Source organism: Ornithorhynchus anatinus, chromosome 16, assembly GCF_004115215.2.
Source record: "Ornithorhynchus anatinus isolate Pmale09 chromosome 16, mOrnAna1.pri.v4, whole genome shotgun sequence".
Classification (NCBI taxonomy): domain Eukaryota; kingdom Metazoa; phylum Chordata; class Mammalia; order Monotremata; family Ornithorhynchidae; genus Ornithorhynchus; species Ornithorhynchus anatinus.
This window is the reverse complement of record NC_041743.1, coordinates 38,266,569-38,287,497: the sequence shown is the minus strand read 5'-3', so window position 1 is coordinate 38,287,497 and position 20,929 is coordinate 38,266,569. Positions and strand designations below refer to the sequence as shown.

Below are 20,929 nucleotides of genomic sequence, written 5' to 3'. Positions count from 1 at the left end.
TGTAAATCAAGTAAAACGTACTTGCAAAGAAAAGATATAGAAATGAAAGCACTTAGGGCAGTCCAGGATCTGATAATATCACAGGGTTTCTGTACATCAGTGTAATCCCGGATAAGTGTGTGTGTGTGTTTCTGTGTTTGTTTGGGTGTCATATCTGAATGTTTTCCTAAGTGTGAATAAGGAATACCAGAATTTGCATATTAACTCCCATCACTGTGGAGTGATCTACATACGTTTGTGTTTAATGTGTGTCAATATGTGTTGATCTCGTGTGTAGTGGGGCAGTGAGAGTGTGTATGAGAGTGTGGGAGCATGTGTAAAGCTAACATCTGGGGAGAAGTCCGAGCTTCCTCTTCCTCCTCGCGAATCTGAGACCCAAAACTTTAAGGATTGTTCCATCGATTGATTCTCTTCCTGGAGCTGGAGGGCAAGGAGTTTCGGAGCTGGACTCAGGGCACCAGGGAGGAGGGAAGCCAGGCCCCGCAGCAGCATCCCATCTTCGTCACAGTTCTCACCCCTGTCCCCGTCCCCCATGGGACCTGCCACCGGCGCCCAGGAAACCCCCTACCCCCTGCCTGAGATAAACGGAAACCCCCCTACCCCCTGCCTGTGATAAACGGCTCGTTTAAAAATTGAGGGGAGAGAGGCTGGGGGCAGGGGACCAGGCCAGGGTCCCTCCGACGAGAAGCAGCATGGCCTAGTGGCTAGACCCCGGGCCTGGGAGTCGGAAGGTCATGGGTTCTAATCCCGTCTCTGCCACTTGTCCGCTGTGTGGCCTTAGGAGAAGTCACTTCACTTCTCTGCGCCTCGGCTCCCTCATCCCACAGATTGAGACTGTGACCCCCACGTGGGACAAGGGACTGCGTCCAGTCCTATTTCCTTCTAACCGGCCCAGGCCTCGGTACAGCGCCTGGCACACAGTAAGCGCTTGGCAAATGCCATCCTCATGATCGATTATTATTCCCGGGGGGGCAGCAGGGGCCTCCTGGGTGACTCCGGCCTGCGGGGCGGCCCAGGGGTGGAGCAGGTCCGAGGGGAGGAGCAGGAAGAGGAGGTGACCGCTCCGCCCCCCGACCCCGGGCCTCCTCCTCCTCCTCCCCGCTGGCCTCCTCCTCCTGCTCCTCCTCGCCTCGGCTTTTCCGCGTTGCCACCACGGCCACCTGCCCGGACCTGCCCCTGCTATAAAGCGGCCGGGCCGGCCCCTACCCCCGACAGTCCTTCCCCCATGGAGACGCCGCTGCCCGCGGCGCACGGCCCGGTGAGGACCCCGGGGGGCTCGGGGAGGGTCCTAGGACGGTCCCGGCTCCGGGGGAGGGGGCGACGGAGGGTCCGAGGAAGGGGAAGGGGACCCCTCTGCGCCCGGGACTCTCACACCCTCTCACTCACTAACACGCTCACTCCACGGAGGACGTGGCACTCCCTGGTGCGCGCCTGGGGGGGAAAGACTCTTTCTCCTTCCCCCCTTTCCCGCCCCCACCCCAAACTCGGAGAGGTTGGAGAGGGGGCTTCGTGGCGGTAGGGCGGGGCCTCCGGAGCTGGTGGAGGTGGCGAAGGGGTCTGGAGCCTCGGCTGCGCCCCCCTCCCAGGGCGCCCGGCCCGGCCAGTCCTGCGCACAGGGAAGACTTGTCTCCGAACGTGTTTCCAAACTTGGAAACTTTCCTCCTGGGCCTCTCCCGGGGACCCAGGTGGCCACGGACAGCCCGGCAGGGCCCCGATCTGGCCTCGGAGCCCAAGGGTCCCTCGTCTTCACTTCCTCCGACCCCCTCCTCCCAGGGCCACTTCCACCTTCTCCCGGTCTCTTATCCAAACAACTTCCTCCTCCGCAGCAGTCCTCCCTCTCCCCTTCCCTGTGAGGCCGGGCCGGCCGACCCTTCCGGGGACCACCCCTAGTCCCGGGGCTGGACGCGGGGACCGGGACGGGAAGGCCAGGCAGCCCCGAGGAAAGCTCTCTGAGATCGTTGCCTCGCCAAAGCAGCCCTAGCCCTAGCCAGGATTGCCGGGGGGCCAGGACCAGAGGTGCGAGGGCTAGGAGACGGATCCGTAGGGTCCAATACAGCCCCTTCCCCAGGCCGGGGGCCAGCTTCTTGACCCCGGCCAGACGAGGGGGGCCCGCACAGAGCTTGTGCGTCAGATGGGTGGGTGGGTTGGAGGGGGGGGACCAGGGGAGGGGCTGGCCTTGTTTTCCCCTTGGCCTGGCCTGACCCGCCCGGTTTTGCCGGCCTGCAGGATCTGAGGGGGAGGCCGCACCTGGAACACCATGAGCCTGGACGCCTTCGTCCACCTACCGAGCTCCGTCCTGGACCTTCCTCCCCAGAGTGAGTCGGCCTCCCGCTCCCTCAGGGCCATGAATCCCGGACGCCGGAGCCCCCGAGAGAGCCGCCCCGGCAGCCCTGCCCCGGGGGCCGTAAGGGGCACCGGCGACCCCCGGCCGGACCCCGCCGAGGAGACCGAGATGCAGATGAAGGTGGACTTTTTCCGGAAGCTGGGCTACTCCTCGGACGAGATCCACGCGGTGCTGCAGAAGCTGGGCCTGCAGGCAGACACTAACACCGTCCTGGGGGAGCTGGTCAAGCACGGTGCGGCCGCCGACCGCGAGGCCGGGCCGGAGGAGCCCGGGGAGCCTCCGCTGGTCCCCCGGGGAGGCGGCCCCCCGAAGGCCCCCAGCCCCGTGACGCCGCCCACGGAGGAGAAGGAGGGCAGCAACCTGCGGCCGGTGGTCATCGACGGGAGCAACGTGGCCATGAGGTGAGACCCTGGAAGAACTCAGCGCTGCGGTGATGATGATAATCCTAGCGACAGTGGTATTTATTCGGTTCTTATGTGCCGAGGCCCGGGGTAGATACAAAAGAAACAGATCAGACCCAGTTTCCAACCAATCAGCCAGTGGTGTGCTGAACCCTTATGATATGCAGAACACTGTACTAAACGCTTGGGAGAGTACAGTAGAGTCGGTAGACACAATCCCTGCCCTCGAGGAGCTGTCCCACACAGGGCTCACAGACTAAGAGGGCTTTTTATCCTCATTTTACAGATGAGGACACAGAGGCCCAGAGAAGGGAAGTGACTTGCCTAAGGTCCCACAGTGGGTGAGACTAGCACCCAAGTCCTCTGACTGGCAGTCCCATGCTCTTTCCACTAGGTCATGTTGCCTTCTCAAGGCAGGGAGGGACCTCCGGGCATCACCTCATCCCTTCCCCTGCCTCCATGCCAAGCCCTTTGGGTGCCGTTGCCTGATGCCAGTGCCTTGGAGTAAGGGAACATGGTGCTCCTTGTTCTGGCTGCCACATCCTTGTTGACTCTGGGGCACCTGGGCTGGCATAGCTCTGCTAGAGAGCAGCCAAGGCCCATACATCCTAATCCCAGCTTTGGTCTCCTTCTCCTGAGCTGCAAAATCAGGGGAACCCACTCGGGGGGGAGGGTGAGGCAGTTAGGAGACTGGCCTACTCAGAAATCAGGTTCTTTGTCCTGGGGCTCCTGAAATCCTGGTTAATCCCCCCAAAACCTAGCCATCCCACAATCCTCTGGGGCTGGTCTCTATAGGTTGCCTGCCTGGGCACTAAAGTGCAGCTTGAGCCTCGGGGATTCTGGCCTTCGCCCAACCTCCATCCGTCCCAGTGGTTCGGTGACGACCGGAACCGGCCGAGGCCGGCGGGACCGCGGGTCCCTGTGGGTCGGGCTGGCAAACGAGCAGGTGAGAACGGCACACGGGGTTGCTGAGCAGGGCCCTCAGGTGAGCTGGTGACTCACCACGCCCAGCTCCTTCTTCCAGTCTCTGACTCAGGGGACTGTCCCCACAGAGCCCCGGGCCAGGCCAAGCCTCTTCCTAGAGATCCAGGGCCGATCCGTCTTGGCCCTTGGAATTGGCAATGGCTTTGGATCTCCTTAGCCCTTTAGGGAGTGCCAGGGCCCACCCAGGTGGACACCTAGGCCTTTTGGACTTGGGGTGGGGTCAGCGGGAAGGGTGACCTGCCTCCCTCCACCATCTCCCTGCCTTGGACCCAGCAGGGGATCAGACCCTTTGGGGCCCGCGGTGAAAAGCTCCAGAAGGAGCTGAGAATGGGTCCTGGACTCTGGTGGCCTCTTATGTGGAAGTCACGTGGCCTAGCGGAACGAGCCCCAGCCTGGGAGTCAGAGGACCGGGGTTCTAATCCCGGCTCCGCTACCTGCTTGCTGAGTGATCTCGGGCAAGTCGCTTAAACTCTCTGTGCCTCGGTTTCCTCAATATAAAACTGGGATTCAGTACCTGTGCTTCCTTCTACTTAGACTGTGGATCCCATGTGGGACAGGAACCGTACCTGACCTGATTACCTTGTATCTAATGCAGTGCTTGGCACATAGTAAGTGCCTTAACAGATACCACTGTTATTATATAAAAGATGACGTTTCACCAACTTCCAGAATCCACCCTCCTCCCAAGAAGCACCCAGGAAGTCAGATCTCCAAGCAGCCTTAATTAGTCACCTGCTACACACTGCTGTTTGCCCCGATAGCCTTATGGCAGCCATGTGTACTTGGGGGTGGGGGGGTGGGGAGAAGGAGGGAGGGACCAGCTCCAGACTGCAGTCCTACCTGCCTGAAGACTGACCTCTAGCCAGAGGGAGGTTTTGACACCTGATTTGTTGTTTTGGGAATAGGCACAAGTTCCCCCACCCCCTCAGTCAGTCAGGGCAGCAGTTGGAGGGGGCCGGGCCCTCCATAGCTGTGCTGGACATCTCCAGGGGACCAAACTAACCTCTACAGGTAGCAGACTGACCTGTACAGGGGCAGAAGACTGTGCTGTTTGACCTCGAGGGCCCTTCCAGGTGTGGGTAGATTCACCCCCAGGTCCCATCTCTCTCTGGCTTCCCCCTACATCCCACCTGCCCCTTTATAGTAAGCCAGTCTCAACATGGGCTCACCGCCCTGTTCTCCAGGGACAGAGTCGTCTGAAAGGAGGCCAAGGCGGGGCAGCAGGGAGAGAAAAATAACAACGTGAACTTTACCCAGTGAGAGGGCGGATTCTCTTTAGAAACCAAGACTCTGGACACAGAGGGAAACTGAGGCCCCCTGGGTCTGCTCCCGTCGTAGAGTCCTAAAAGTCAAGCCCAAGCCTCCAGGCAGGATCTCTTTTGCTGGGACTTCTCTTCACCTCAGTGGGATCCCACGTCAGTGAAGACTGGATGGAGGGAAGTTGTGGTTGGAGGCAGGGGGATGGACCAAATGACCCAGACTGGCCCTGCCCACCTCTGGGGTTCTGAGGCCTTTAATCAGTGGCAAGACAGACCTCTAGACTATAAGCTCTTTGTGGGCAGGGAAAGAGCCTACCAGCCCTGTTGTATTACACTCTCCCAAGCTCTTAGTACAGAACTCTGCACACAGTAAGCACTTAATAAATGTGAGTGATTGAATGATTGAAGACAGGTCCTCTCCCATCCCAGGCTGCTCAAAATGCTCAACGAGGACCTGGCCAGACAGGTCACTCAGGAGAGGGTGGCCTGTGAGAAGCAGCCCACATCCCCGCCCCCTTCCCGGCCTCTCCTGACCTGAGACCAGACAGGGCAGGGCCTGACTCCCCTCAGGAGAGTCCCCATGCAGGGGATGCTGAGGAGTCTGGGAGGGAGTCTGGCACTCGCCCTGGGATCTGAGATCTGCCCCACGTGGGCTGACCAGTCCCAGAACTGAACTCCTACCTGGCTCAGGATCCCAGACTCTGCCCCGAGGAAAAGTAGATGGGGTTTTCTCACGAAAATAGCGGGGTCGCAGGTTGGACTGCCCCCAGCCTGCGATGGGTAGGGTGGTATGGGAACCAGGAGAAGGCCTGTACTGTCCTAGAGGATTGTGGGTTGCAGAGAGCCTCACCCCTCTTCTTCCACCTATCCCTCCCATCCGCTACCCTTAACCGTTATCTTAGACCCCACCATTACAGGACCTAAGGCGCTTCCCGTCCCCAGCAGAGAGTCTCCTTGTAGCTCAGATGCGGAAACTGAGGCAGGGAGCCGGTCTAGTCCCCGACTGGGTCATCCGGTGAGTCAGGCGCCGAGCTGGGACCAGAGCCCAGGTGTCCCCAGCTCCCGACCCTGGAATCTGTCCACCCCACTGGCCCTTCCAGTTCCTAGATCCAGTCTGGGCAACTCTGGCTCCACTAACCCGGCTCTTCCGTGCCCCAAGATGACTTTGCCTCGGGGCATTCGACTGTCGGAATTATCGGCCCTGGCAGGGCCCTGGTAGTTAACTCACTCTCCAGTGACTCGGATCCCCAAGGCTCTCGTGAATTCCGTTTCCTGCCTTCCCTTCGCCCTCGTAGACCTGGTTGGAGGGTGAGCAGGGAACTTAAGGAGGGGTGAGATGTTGGTTTCGGGGGGGGGGGGGCGGGGGCGGACTCCCAGCGTCCTGCCTGTGTATCTTGCTTGTGAGTGACTCTACAGCTTTGTGTGCGTGTGGTGTGAGGGGCCTGTTTTGACTGACCCGGGGGTGTGTGTGGTGGGGGTGATGAGTGGACCAAGTCTTCAGCAGGCAAAGGGCAGGGGCTGTGGGTCACCCCCGCCCTCCTGGGTCTGGAAGCAGTGGAATGACCCGCCTGTGTTTGCCACGCGAGCGGCCTGGGGATTTTTTTTTTCTCTTGAGAAGCTGCAACTCTAACCGGGAGGGGAATTCCAGCCCAACACTTCCTGTACTCGCCGCAGCCGTCGTCGCCACTGTGTAGTCCTCGTACATTGTTCCCTGCCCAGCGTCTTGCACAACAGCCCGGCCCCCCCCTCCGCACCAGCCATATGCAAATCTCGGTGGAAATTAACCTCTCGTTTCCTTCTAAGGGAATTTTCTCAGCCAGCTGCCAAATCCGATTACCCAGCTGGCCTGGGAGTCGCTGCTCCCGGGCTCCCCGAGCAGAGGGATGGGGTGACACTCCCCTCACAGCCGAGGGGAGAGGCCAGGAGGGGTTTTCCAGTGTACAAGATGCTTTTTTCTGAGGAACTGGGGCAGGGGCCCCTCACTCCGGCCCCCAGGGAGGGACTCATTTTTACTGTTGGAGCCCAAATTGCAGCAAGAGGGATTGCGGTTAGACACACGAGGAAGCAGTCTGTGGCTGCCAAGGTTGTAAGACCAGCAAGGGGGTCAGGAGGACCGATTTTTTTCCACCCCAGAGGTCAGAAAGCCAAGAGAGCGTTCTGGTGTTTGGGGGTGACCTATGGGAGGTGTGGAGAAGGAGACTGGTGCTGGGCCTAAGGGAGTCGTCACTGGGTCTTCCTCAGGGGTGTTTCACCAGCTATCGTCTCTCTGCCAGGGGCCCTGGGCCGCTCAGTTTGGGCTCCCAGAGAGGCTTAGTTTTAATGACTTGTAAGCAAATGGCCCGTTTCCTATTTCACTTTCCTCTCTCCAGAGTTGAAGAAAGAACAAAGTATTTCATCAGTTTCAGAAAGAAGAGGGGGTTTTTCTTTGTGGTTTTTAGTTGGGTTTTTTTTTTCTTTCACTGTTGAGTCGATTCTAAGTGCCCGACCCCTAAAGAGTAAGGGGGTATCAGGAGAATCCCTTCCCCAAGGCCAGGGTTGGTGGTGGTAATGGTCCTGACTGGGAGCCACAGTGCGTGGGGCACTGTACTGAACGCTCAGCTCTCAGCCCCCGGCATGGCACCAGGAGGAAGGGGATGCAGGTTGGAAGGTGAAGGGAAATCCCGAGCTGGGGCCAGGGCAGGTGAGGGGGAACCCTCTCCACATCACCACACCGCAGCACCTGGAGAAGCCGCCCGGGGAGGGCCGTTCTTGAGATGGATTTGTGGTGTCACAAACTGGGGCCTCGCAGGGGCGCCCAGGGCCTAAAATCCACAGTAGGTGATGGCAGCTTGGCCTCAGGGAGGGAGAGGGAAGGCGGGCAGGGAGCCATTTTGACTATGAGGAGAGAGTTTGTCCATGACTCAGAGTGTGTATGTGTGTATGTGGCTCTGTGTGGGTACGTGTGCATGTGGGTGTGGATATGTGTGAATGTAGGTGTCCAGGCGTGTGTGTCACTGTGTATGGGTGTGTGAGCGTATCCCCATTTCACCTCCACCCCAGGGAGGGACAGGCCTCCTTCACCCCTGCCTCACTCCTTCCTGGCTTCCCTGACCCTGGTGGATCCAGCTTTTCTACCCAAGATGGGCGGGCAAGGGCGTCGAGAGCCAGTGGAGGGAGCCTGGATGGGCGGAGGCTGGAGCTGGCCAGCGGGCAGAGTATTAATGGCATTCATTAATAATAATAAAATAAGAATAATAATGGTGGTGTTTAAGCACGTACTATATGCCCAGGCATTGTACTAAGCGCTGGGGTGGGTACAAGCAAATCGGGGTTGGACACAATCCCTGGGGAACTCACACTCTCAATCCCCATTTTAGAGATGAGGTAACTGAAGCACAGAGAAGTGAAGTGACTTGCCCAAGGTCCCACACCAGACACGTGGTGGAACAGGGATTAGAACCTTCGGACTCCCAAGCCGGTGCTCTATCCACTACGCCATGCTGCTTCTCAAGCGCTTACTGTGTGTCGAGCACTGTTCTGAGGGCTCTGGCAGGTCCAAGTTAATAATAATAATCATGGTACTTGTTAAGTGCTTACTATATGCTAAGCATTGTTCTAAGCGCTGGGGTGGATACAAGGTAGTCAAGTTGGAAACAGTCCCTGTCCCACATAGGGCTCACGCTCTCAATCCCCAATTTCCAGGTGAGGTAACTGAGGCCCAGAGAAGTGAAGTGACTAGCCCAAGGTCACAGAGCAGACATGTGGCAGAGCCGGGATTAGAACCCATGACCTTCTGACTCCCAGGCCTATGCTCTGTCCACTAAGCCATGCTGCTTCTCAATCTGATCAGACATAGTTCCTTTCCCCCTTGGGCTCGCAATCTAAATAGGAGGGAGAACAGGTATTGAATCCCTATTTTGCTGATGAGGAAACTGAGACACAGAGAAGTTTCGTGCCTTGCCCAAGGTAACGAGGCAGACAGGTGGGGAGTCATGATTAGAACTCTTGACTCCCAGGCCCAGGCTCTTTCCCCTAGGCCATGCTCCTTCATCAAGAGTTAAATTGGCAACAAGTGTCAAGGTTCCAGGGACAGGGTTGCGGGGGGAGAGACCGGGGTGAGGGGGGGCTCACCCTTCTCCAGATGGAAGGCACTGTCTCCTTGGGATCCATTGTCTCTGCGATCTCCAGTACCTGCATCCCATTCCCAGGACTCTGCCTGGTTTCTAGGAAGAGGCAAAGAGGGAGCTGGACTTTGCAGTTGAGCAGGCTTGCAGACACGCACACACCCCTCCCCCCTCTCAATTTATCCAGTTTATCCTCCCAGGACAGGAAGCAGAGAAGTTTCTCTTACCCACAGAGCCTTGTGGTGGGTGTGTGTGTCCATTTACATCCCGGATTCAGGCTTCTTCCTCCTGCTTTCCCCCAGGACACAAGACCCTGCCAGCACAGTCCTGGCTGAACTCTCCAGCCCCAGCTGCGGCCTCTTTGTGACCGCACATATTCTGGTTTTCGTTCATTCATTCAATAGTATTTATTGAGCACTTACTACGTGCAGAGCACTGTACTAAGCGCTTGGAATGTACAAATCGGCAACAGATAGAGACAGTCGCTGGCTTGCAGTCTAATCGGGGGAGACAGACAAGAACAATGGCAATAAATAGAGTCAAGGGGAAGAACAACTCATTAAAACAATAACAAATAAATAGAATCAGGGTGATGTACATCTCATTAACAAAACAAATAGGGCGAGGGGGAGGAGCAGAGGGAAATGGGGGGGAGAAGAGGGTTTAGCTGCCGAGAGGGGAAGGGCGGGGTAGAGGGAGCAGAGGGAAAAGGGGAACTCAGTCTGGGAAGGCCTCTTGGAGGAGGTGAGCTTTAAGTAGGGTTTTGAAGAGGGGAAGAGAATTAGTTTGGCGGAGGTGAGGAGGGAGGGCGTTCCAGGACCGTGGGAGGACGTGGCCCAGGGGTCGACGGCGGGATAGGCGAGACCGAGGGACGGTGAGGAGGTGGGCGGCAGAGGAGGTTTTCTCTCTGCCCTTCCATGTCGGGGTACATCATCGTGGTCTAGCTGCCCAGTGGTCATCCCGTCCATCCCCCTGCCTAAGAGAAGTAGTAGTCGTGGTAATTTTTGAGCGTCCGCTGGGTACAGAGTACAGTACTGAGCGCTTGGGAAAGTACAACTACGGAAAGGACATGTTCCCTGCCCACAGGGAGCTCACACTGGAAATGGGGAGAAGCCCTGACTCCTGCCTTAACAAAGCCTGTCGGTTTCATTTAAACTCACTCCTTCCTTCCCCAGTGTTTCCATCTCTCTCATTGCTCTGGAGACGCAATCATTCAATCCATCACTGGTATTTGAGTGCTTACAATGTGCAGAACACTGTACCAAATGCTTGGGAGAGTATCCTAATGAGAACCTTTCCCGCGTTCTCCTCCAGTGGGCCCTCTGGGAGAAATAGAGGGTCCTGTCTTCCCCCCCATCCTCCCCAGCAGGCTTTTCTCCCCTCCCCCTGCTGTCAAAGGGGGACAGAGTCTGGGCAGAGCACCTCCACAACCTTGCAGTCCCTGGTGTCGCTACAGGATGTGGTTTCCAACTCGCTTGCTTTTTTTTTTATAACATGGTGATTATGTTTTAATTGCTAAATATAAATCGAGAATTTACATACGAGGGAGGAGGGGGAAAGGCGGGGGAGGGACGGGGGAGGGAGTCGAGGGAGGCCGAGCAGCTTTACAGACGGGCAGAGGCGGAGCGTCGGGTTGGGGGGAACTCCAGGGGGGCAGCCCGGCCTTACCATACAGGCAGGGCTGCCTCTCTTGCTCAGGGAGACAACCAGCTTCTCCTGCAGAAAGTTGTCTGGGCTCGGATCGTGCCGGCCCAGGAGGTCATCGGGGGGTGTGAACCTGGAAACGACGAGAGGGGTTCGGGTGTGTGGTGAGGCCTGGTGGGAGACAGTTACCCGCTATGCCAGTCCCTGTACCCGGAGCCGGGAAACACTCACTGCCCCTTCGCCTCAAGTTAATCTACGATCCTCGGCCCCGACTGGCCCACCCCCTCGCTCGTCCCTATGCCAGTGACGAGTTGGGCCTAGGGTTGCCTGGAGACCAGAGAGGGGCAGGACAAGCTGTAGGAAGCAGGTCCTGAGGGGATGATGCAGGGGGATCGCCCATGGGGGTCCCTGGCATCCTGGGTCATTGACCCACCCTTCTCTCTCTACACTGGCTCCTGGACATCACTAATGCTGTGGGGTGGCAGCTTCCAGTCCAGAACTTCCCTCCCCGCCATCCCCCTGGACGCTCCCTCTTTGTCCTCAGATTTCCATCCCTGCCCCTTTCCCAAAATCCTCTGGGTAGGTTTCTGTGTCCCCATTCTAGCGATGGGACTCAGGGCGGGCAACAGAATGACTCCATCAGTCCCCAGAGCTGGCGGTGAAGGTCTGCCCCAAGCAAGCACATGGGACCCATGAAAGGGCCACAGTCCCTGTCCTCGGGGAGCTACCAGTCCAATAGGGGAGGCGAAGCAGACTCAGAGACGAGAGCCGTAACCTGGATGTGTGGCCGCAGGAACTCTTGGCCCGGGGAAGGAAGGGTCATCCTTTGGGTTGGTGGGTGGGAGGTTGCAGGGCGGTAAACTCAGGAGGGCTTCTTGGAAGAGGTAGACATGCACTGGGGTGTAAATGAGGGGTGGCCTCCAAGTGCCAAAAGCAGAAGCCAGGAGATCGGCTTGACCCGGTTTTCCTCTACCCCGCTGGAAATCCCAGCCCTGCCCCTGCGATCCCATCTGCTTCCGGATGGTTCGGCCAATCCTCTACACTGTAAACTCATTGGGGGCAGGGAATGTGTCTGTTTACTCTTGTATTGTGCTCTCCCAATTGTTTAGTACAGTGCTCTGCACCCGGTAAGCGCTCAATAAATATGATCGAATGAATGAATTCAGAGCCTGGGCGGTGATGGGGGTGACGGGATGTCCAGACTGCCAAAGATCACTACAGCCATTCTCCTTCCCCCGGGGCAGACCCACTCCAGATTTGCCCAGAACAATGAGGAGCAGCTCTGTGAAAGTCTCTCCCCCACACCCCCACTCCAGGGAAAGAGACTCCCTCCCCTGCCTGAGGAGGCCAAGTGGACTCCTGCTCTTTCATTTTCAGATTGAAACAGATCAAAGATGAATCTCCCCAGTGCCCACGCATTCTTCCCACACAGGGTCAGAGCATTGGAGCCAGCTGACCCCTCCCTTCATGCCTCTCCACCCCTCCTTCCTGTCCACCCTGGGATACCCAGGCTTTCCTCACCCTGCCCTCGGCCATTTTACAAGTCCATTTTAAGAGGTTGGAGTGGCTCGTATTTTTATCCAGGGAATCTGGTTCCTCCTAAAATGTCCAGTCCCGGAAGCACCTTCCTCCCTCCCCCCGCCTCACCTCTGGAGCTGGTCAGCTTCCTCCTTGGTCACCAAAACAGTTTGTTGTGGGGGGTATAGGAAAGGGGAGGTCTGCCCCCGCCCCATATTTACCCAAGTCTCTGATGCCTCCTGTCTGCCAATCGTCCACCAGACTGAAGGAGAGAGAGGAATAGCGGGGGAGGGACTAGAAATTTACCAGCTGCCTCCCGACTGAGGCAGGGAATGTATGTGGGGGGGTGGGCGGGGAGGACTAGAAACTCTCCAGCTGAGGCAGAGGATAGGGAGAGAGGGATAGTAATAATGTTGGTATTTGTTAAGCGCTTACTATGTGCTGAGCACTGTTCTAAGCGCTGGGGTAGACACAGGGGAATCAGGTTGTCCCATGTGGGGCTCACAGTCTTAATCCCCATTTTACAGATGAGGGAACTGAGGCACCGAGAAGTTAAGTGACTTGCCCAAAGTCACACAGCTGACAAGTGGCCGATCCTGGATTCGAACCCATGACCTCTGACTCCAAAGCCCGGGCTCTTTCCACTGAGCCACGCTGCTTCTCTAGAGAGGCTAGAACCTCTCCAGCTGCCTCCAGGCAGAGGCAGGGGGTGGGAGGACTAGAAACTCCCATCTGGCCTTGGCTGAGCCAGGGCATTGAGGGAAAGAAGGGATAGTGTGGGGGGAACTAGAAACTCTCTAGCAGCCTCCACCAACCCTAGTGTTGCAAAGAGATGGGAGGCCCCGGAGTGGTGTGGCAAGGATGAAGGAAACTGGGAGACAGCAGATTCCTGAGTGTTTTCTCACTTTCCAACAGCAGAATTGGTTCCCGAGCTTCCCATCCCGCAATGGGAGAGTCCACGTTCTGTGTGTGGGCGGAGTGGGTGGGGTGTTGCAAATCCTGGGAAGTTTGAGATTCTCTTTGGCCGGCTTCACACTCTGGGGAAAACACCACCTGGGCTCAGCTCTGTTCTTAGGAAGTGTTTAGCCGGCCCTCCTCAACAATCCAAATGACTTTATCCCCTTGGGGTGGGTTGGGGGAGATTTCCTATCCTTGCCAATAAACGACTCACTTTGGCTGTGTAAACAAGCGGATGAGGGATCCCGAAGTGATCCAGTCAATCAGTCCATCAATCACTGGACTAAGTGCTTGGGAAAGTACAACAGTGACAATCCCAGCCCTCGGGGAGTTTACAGTCTGATGGGGAGAGAGACTCCAAATTATTTGCAGTTAAGAGAGAAAAATGAAATGGAAAGAGATAGGGGAATAAGTGCTTAAATAACAGAGTGCATAAACTGATATGTACATAAGTGCGGTGCTGAGGCTATCTCCTGGAGAGAAGAAAATTAATCAGGGAATGCCTCCTGGGGGAGGAGGGCATTCTCTGAGAATGGGGAGAATTCAATAGGGGAATTGTGATCTGCTGGAAGCAAGTAAGGCTTTCTGGAGGAGGAAGGATTTCAGGAGGTTCTCTGAGGATGGGGAGAATTGGGATCGAGTGGAATAGAAGTGGGAGAGAGTTGTCAGCAAGGATCGGGGGAAGTGGGGATCAGGGGCGGGGAACCAGTTAGTGAGGGGGGCCAGAGCGTGGACTGGGAAATAATAATAATGACGATGATGATGATGATAAAATAGTGGTATTTGTTAAGTGCTTACTATAGGCCAAGGTCCCACAAGGGGCTCACAGTCTAATAAGTAGGAGGCCCAATTACAGATGTGGGAACCGAGGCATAGAGAAGAATAATTGTGGTATTTGTTAAGTGCTTTCTATGTGTCAAACACTACCAAGCCCTGGGATAGGTTCAAGATAATCAGGTCCCGCATGGGGCTCACAGCTAAGTGGGGGGGGAACAGGTATTGAATCCCTATTTTACAGATGAGGGAACTGAGGTACAGAGAATAATACTTTTGGTATTTGTTAAGTGCTTTGTGTGTGTCAAGCACTACTAAGCTCTGGAAGAAGATGATCAGGTCCCTTATGAGGCTCACAGTCTACGTAGGGAAGTTAAGTGACTTGCCTTAAGTTCCGCATCAGACAAGTGGCAGAGCCGGATTAGAACGCAGGTCCTGTGACTCCCAGGCCCGTACTTTTTCCATCAGGCCACGCTGCTTCTGAGGTGAAGTCACATGGGCTGAGAGCAGAGGTGTAGGGAAGCAGCGTGGCTTAGTGGAGAGAGCCCAGGCTTGGGAGTCGGAGGTCATGGGTTCTAATCCCGGCTCCGCCACGTATCAACTGTGTGACTTTGGGCAAGTCACTTAACTTCTCTGTGCCTCAGTTACCTCATCTGTTAAATGAGGATTAAGACTGTGAGCCCCAAGTGGGACAATCTGATTACCTTGTAGCTGCCCCAGTGCTTAGAACAGTGCTTGGCGCTTAACAAATACCATCATCATCATCATCCCTCCCCCTCCTTTCAGCCACGGGAACAAGGAGGTGTTTTCCTGCCGGGGCATCCTGCTAGCGGTTAGCTGGTTCCTGGAGCGTGGCCACTCGGACATCACCGTCTTCGTGCCGTCCTGGCGCAAGGAGCAGCCAAGGCCAGATGTGCCTATCACAGGTGTGCTGCCCCTCCCGGGTGGGGCGGGATGGAGGATGGGGCCCAGCAGCGGTGCCACCTAAGACGACCAACAGCCTTGCAGGTGACCCCAGGAGGTTACCAGCCTCCCCAGACCCAAGCCAGGGATCCATCTCCAGGGGTAGCTGGGAGTGGTTCCGAGGCAAAGATCGGGGTGGGGGGAGCGCCGGACGCCTGGCTCCCTTCACACCGTAATCTGCCCGCAGGCTACTCTCAGTCTCAGGACACCCCAGATTTACCGATTCATTTTCCAAGACTCAACCCCACACCCTTTTTTGAGGAATCTATGATTTGGCTTTAAAGAGCCGTGGCCCCCCACCTGTGGGGGAGGCGTCCGTGCGGACTCCCCCGCCCGCTGACCCGCTCCCGGCTCTCAGACCAGCAGATCCTGCGGGAGCTGGAGCGGAAGAAGATCCTGGTGTTCACCCCGTCACGGCGTGTCGGGGGCAAGCGGGTGGTGTGCTACGACGACCGCTTCATCGTGAAGCTGGCGTACGAGTCGGACGGGGTCGTGGTCTCCAACGACACCTACCGCGACCTGCAGGCCGAGCGGCTCGAGTGGAAGCACTTCATCGAGGAGCGGCTGCTCATGTTCTCCTTCGTCAACGATAAGTACGGGCGCCCCCTCACCCCCCGGGCATCCCTACCCCCAGCCCCCAGTGTCTGACCCAAATCCCTCTCACCCTTTCCAGGTTCATGCCCCCCGATGACCCCCTTGGCCGGCACGGTCCGAGCCTGGACAACTTTCTGAGGAAGAAGCCCGTGGTCCCTGAGCACAAGAAGCAGCCGTGCCCTTATGGTAAGGCCGAGCTCCCCTCCTGGAGTCCCCCCCGACCACCTGCCCCCCACCTCGACTGTCCTGTTAGTCAGTTCTATTTATTGAGTGCTTACGGTGTGCAGAGCACTGTACTAAGTGCTTAGGAGAGTACAATACAACCATAAGCCGACGCATTCTCTGCTCGCAACGAGTTTACGGTCCAGAGGTAAACTAGACTCTAGACTCTCTCTGATGCCCTCTCTGCCCACACCCCTTGCTGCCCCTACCTCTCCTCACCCGACCACCACCCCGGTCCCCCGCCGCACACCTCCACATGCCCACCCACCCTGCAACACCTCCAACCTGCCAGGTAGGAGACCTGGTCTACTCTGTGACCTTGGGCAAGTCATTTCAATTGATCAATCAATCAATGGTATTTATGGAGCGCTTACTATGTGCAGAGTACTGTACTCGGCACTTGGGAGAGTACAGTCCAACAGAGTTGGCAGACACATTCCCTGCCCACAGTGACCTTACAGTCTGGAGGGGGAGACAGACAATATAAATTATTTATAATATATAATTTAAAGATATGTACATCAATGCTGGGGGATTGAGGGTAGGGTGGCTGTGTGGCTTAGTGGGTAGAGCATGGACCTGGGTTCTGTTCCCGCCTCCGCCACTTGTCTGCTGTGTGACCTTGGGCAAGTCGCTTAACTTCTCTGAGCCTCAGTTCCCTCATCTGTAAAGTGGGGATTAAGAGTGTGAGCCCAATCTGGGACAGGGACTGTGTCCAACCTGATTAACTTGTATCTATCCCAGAACTTAGGACAGTGCTTGGCACATAGTAATCACTGAAGAAGTAAATAAGCACTGAATAATAATTATTATTATCCAAACGCATAGATGACACAGAAAGGAAAGGGAGCTGGGGAAAAGAGGGCTTCACTTCTCTGTACTTCAGTTTCCTCATCTGTAAAATGGGGGCTCGATACCTGTTCTCCCTCCCCCTTAGACTGTGAGTCCCAGGGTAAAAGGTCAGCCAGTCGTATTTATTGACTGTCCAGGTACTGTGTTTGACCTGATTTTCTTGTATCTGCTCCAGCATTTACTGCAGTGTCTGGCACAGAGTAAGCGCTTAAACAGCACAATTTTTATTATTACCAATTGCCCCAAGTTCTTCCGCCCCTCTCCCCATCTCCTTCATTCATTCATTCATTTATTCAATCAATCTTATTGATTGAGCGCTTACTCAGTAAGCGCTTGTCAGAGTACAGCACGACAACAGACAGACGCATTCCCTTCCCGCAACAAGCTCACAGTCTCCTACTTCCCCAGCGGCCCTCAGGCCTCTTTCCCTTCCCCTCCCTTCCTCGTCCCCCACCTCCCGGGCTAACCCACTTCCGATGTCCCCAGGGAAGAAGTGCACCTACGGCATCAAGTGCCGCTATTACCATCCAGAGCGACCCAGCCAGCCTCAGCGCTCCGTGGCCGACGAGCTGAGGGCCAACGCCCGGCTCTCCCCGCCTCGGGCCCCCGCCAAGGAGAAGAGCCGGGGCCGCCCCGCCCAGCGCCCAGGCGAGGGCCACCCCAGCACCCCCCACAGGAGCCTGGAGGCCAAGACTCCCACCCCCAAGGCCGGGGGCAGCGGGACAGACCGGCCGGGCCAGAGCTACCCCGCGGGCGGGAGCCTCCCGGCCAACAACGGGACCTTCGGCACCCCGGACTGCTACCCACCCCCGTCTCCTCACCTCGACTCCCTCCCCTTGGCCTCTCAGGACCAGCTGGACTCCGGCCTGGGATCCCTGGAGAGCCAGATGTCCGAACTGTGGAGCTGCTGGGCCGGGGAGCACCTGGAGTCGGCCGGCGGGGGCGGGCGGCCCAGAGTCTCTTACCAGCTGCCCCCCAGCCTGGAGCCGGACCCCCACGGCCCTCACCCCGGCTACCACCCTTACGGGGCCGAGCCCGCCCACCCCCGGTCGTCCTGCTCCTTCTCGGGCTACGGCCGCCCCGCCCCCGGGGCCGGCACGGGGCAGTACAGCATCCCGGCCGAGTTCCCCCCGGCCCCCGTCCACCCTCCCAGAGAGTATTGGTCCGAGCCCTACCCCCTGCCCCCGCCCACCCGGGCCCGGGCCGCGGCCCTCCGGGACCCCCACCGCCTGGTCGCCCGGCCCTTCGGCGACGCCGGGCAGTGGGTGGCGGCGGCCGACGGCTTCTCCAAGGAGCGGGCCAACGTGCAGGTCAAGCTCTGCGGCATCTTCCCCCCTCACCTGGTGGAGGCCGTGATGAACCGCTTCCCCCAGCTCCTGGACCCGCAGCAGCTGGCGGCCGAGATCCTCACTTACAAGTCCCAGCACCAGGGCCTGTGAGGCCAGAAGCCCGGGGCGCCAGCTGCAGCACCCGGAGCAGCGCGGGTGGTCGGGTGGCACGGGCGGGAGCCCGGGCCGGGGGCCCCCCACTCACCGGTCCCCGCCACTCCGTATCCGTCCCAGCCTGCGGGCCTGAGGGCAAGCTGGTGGGCGGTAAGGAGCCCCCACCTCCTTTCCTCGCCTGAGTGGGGGAGCCCTCCTAAGGAAGGGAGGAGGTTGGATCAGGGGCAGAAACAGAGGAGTTGTCACCCCCCCACCCCCTCCTGCCAGAAACCAAGGGTTTTTAATGATTGTTCTGCAGGGTGGAGTTTTCCACAAAACTGATAAAAGTATGTGTGGAGTTGGGGGGAAGCAAACCAAAGAGATATGTAACAATTGGTTCTGGTCAAGGGCTACAGAGACTCTTTCTCTCTCTCTCTTACTGTCTCTCTGTCTCTCGCTCTCTCTTTTTTGATGTGTTAGTAGTCCCTCTGCCTTTCTCTCTCTGTAGACTTTTCCCTTGGAGAGGCCAGAAGCGATTAACCTGTTGATACACATTGTATCACCTTTCGTTCAGCCCCCGTCCTGTGGCTAAAACTCCGAATCCTCCTCTCAGTTGGCGAAGATGAGGATGACGGGGGGAGGCGGGGTTGGGGTTGGGGAGACAAGGCCAAAGTGCCATTCTGGGGGTGTCATTTTTCCTCCCTGCTCCCCGAGTCCCTTTGCCCGTCGCCACCCCTGTTCCCCTCAGATCTTCTCCCCGCCCCCACCCCTCCCAAATCCGTCCGCGGGACAACAGCCGCCTCTGGCTGGTTCGGCACCGTGTGCCCCATGAGACCCCCGCCCACCCCCCAATTCTGGGTCTCTCAAACCTTGTAAGCCAATGACGCCTCCGCTATGGCGAGGTTTCATGTTAGTAAGCAAAATGCTTTTTAATAATCGTGATCTCTGTCTCCTCTCATTTCCAAACATCCCTGGGACCTGAGGGAGGGTCCGGGGAGGGTCTCCGTGAAGCTCTCCCGAGGGCCTGGTTGGGGTCTGGAGGGGAGAGGGAAGTTAAGGAGAAAATAGTCCATAGCTGCAATATATCAATAAAGGAATTGGAACAGGCCTGGAGTTGTCCTTTGAGGGGGCGAAATAGGGTTACCAGCTCTTAGGCAAGAGGGCCCAAGACCCAAGGGTCATCATTCCTTTCCCCTGCCTTCGAGCAGGGCTGTCCCCCTCCCTCTCTCCCATTCACTTCACTTTTCTGTGCCTCAGTTACCTCATCTGTAAAATGGGGATCGAGACTGTGAGCCCCATGAGGGACAGGGACTGTGTCCATCCCAATCTGCTTGTATCCACCCCAGCGCTTAGTAGAGCGCCTGGCACTTAGCGCTTAACGAATACCCTAATTATTATTATGTCGCCAAGCTCAACCTGGGCCTTTGGCCTCGCGATCTCTCGCTGGATGGCAAAGGTCCCCAGCCACTTCCCTCTGAGAGGAAGCAGAGGTGGGTTTGACCCTCCCATCTCTACCCACTCTCTAACCTGACTCAGAAGGGACTGCACCACCCCTGAGTTTCCTTTCCTCTTTGTGTTTCCAAGAGGAACACAGTCAACCCCCCCTCAAGGTCACTAGCTTGGACTTTCCCTCAGCCTGTACCCACTGGGTCCAGCAGCCCAATGCTCTGGGTAGTTGTAGGGGGGAGCGGGTGCTTGCCAGAGATCTGGGCCCCAGACTTTCCCACACTTTCCTGCTTGTGCCAAGCAGAGCTGATGGTCAGTGGAGGCCTCGTTCCCCTTTCCCGTTTTCAAGTTGCGGATTTGTGGGTTTGGACCGATCCTATGCTGTCAGCACCAGGGAGTGGGGAGGGGGATGTCAGCCTGCCAGCTTTTTCAAGTGGGACCTTGAGAGAAATGGACCTACGGGAAATGAAATTAGCTGGAAGACCAGTCTCCCCTGCTCAGGGTTGGGTCCTCTGGGAGTAGGGGAAGCCAGGAGGGTACAGGGCTAGCATGGAAAGATTATGGCATTCACACCTGGTGAGGTGAAGAGTCAGCCTGGCCCTGAGTCACTGCAGGATCCAGTCACACCACCCAGCAGGCAAATTCCTGGATCGCCAGGTGGTGGGGTGGAGTTTCCAAGGGCTCTGGGATTCGGTAGTGATGTCATGTGTGATATTTCTGGTAGGGGCGGGATTTGGGGGAAAAATCTAAGAAGGTAAAGTAAAAAATAAATGATGGTAGTTGTTAAGCGCTTACTATGTGCAAAGCACTGTTCTAAGCGCTGGGAGCTACAAGGTGATCAGGTTGTCCCGCGTGGGATTCACAGTTTTAATCCCCATTTTACAGATGAGGTAACAGGCACAGAGAAGTTAGCTCACTTGGCCAAAGTCACACAGCTGTCAAGTGGCGGAGTCTAGATTAGAACCCACGACCTGTGACTCCCAAGCCCGGGCTCTTTCCACCGAGCCACACTGCCTCTGCCATCAAACCCAGCGACCCCTGTTCTGGTCAAGGGGAAAGGGGGAGAAGGTCGGACCTGCCACTGTGTTTTCTATGAGACCATTTTGACCCCTAGAGATGCAAGGGAAGAGGAGAAGATCTTATCTCATGATCTTTTAGGGGAGAGAAGTCTGGGAGACCCCCTTAAAGCTCCGCTTCCCACCACCACTCATGTCTCCTTATCGCCCAGGTAAGGACTCAGTCTGGGACTAAATAATAATAATTATGGTGCTTGTTTTGCACTTACTATGTGCCAAGGACTGGGACAAGTCAGGTTGGACACAGTCCCTGCACCACATGGGGCTCACACTCTTAATCCCCATTTTAAAGATGAGGTAACTGAGACCCAGAAAAGTGACTTGCCCAAACTCACATAGCAGACCTAATGGAGCCAGAATTAGAACCCATG

General features: G+C 57.0%; 1 protein-coding gene across 1 annotated transcript; it reads left to right on the top strand.

Moving 5' to 3' along the window:
- Positions 1 to 1,118: 1,118 nt before the first annotated feature.
- ZC3H12A (zinc finger CCCH-type containing 12A) lies at positions 1,119 to 19,144 on the top strand. The gene is made up of 6 exons (XM_029081560.1): positions 1,119 to 1,258; positions 2,227 to 2,745; positions 14,771 to 14,910; positions 15,306 to 15,540; positions 15,621 to 15,727; positions 17,102 to 19,144. Exons 2-6 carry the CDS (start codon positions 2,258 to 2,260, stop codon positions 18,052 to 18,054), a joined length of 1,923 nt encoding a protein of 640 aa, XP_028937393.1. The 5' UTR covers positions 1,119 to 1,258; positions 2,227 to 2,257; the 3' UTR covers positions 18,055 to 19,144.
- Positions 19,145 to 20,929: the final 1,785 nt, after the last annotated feature.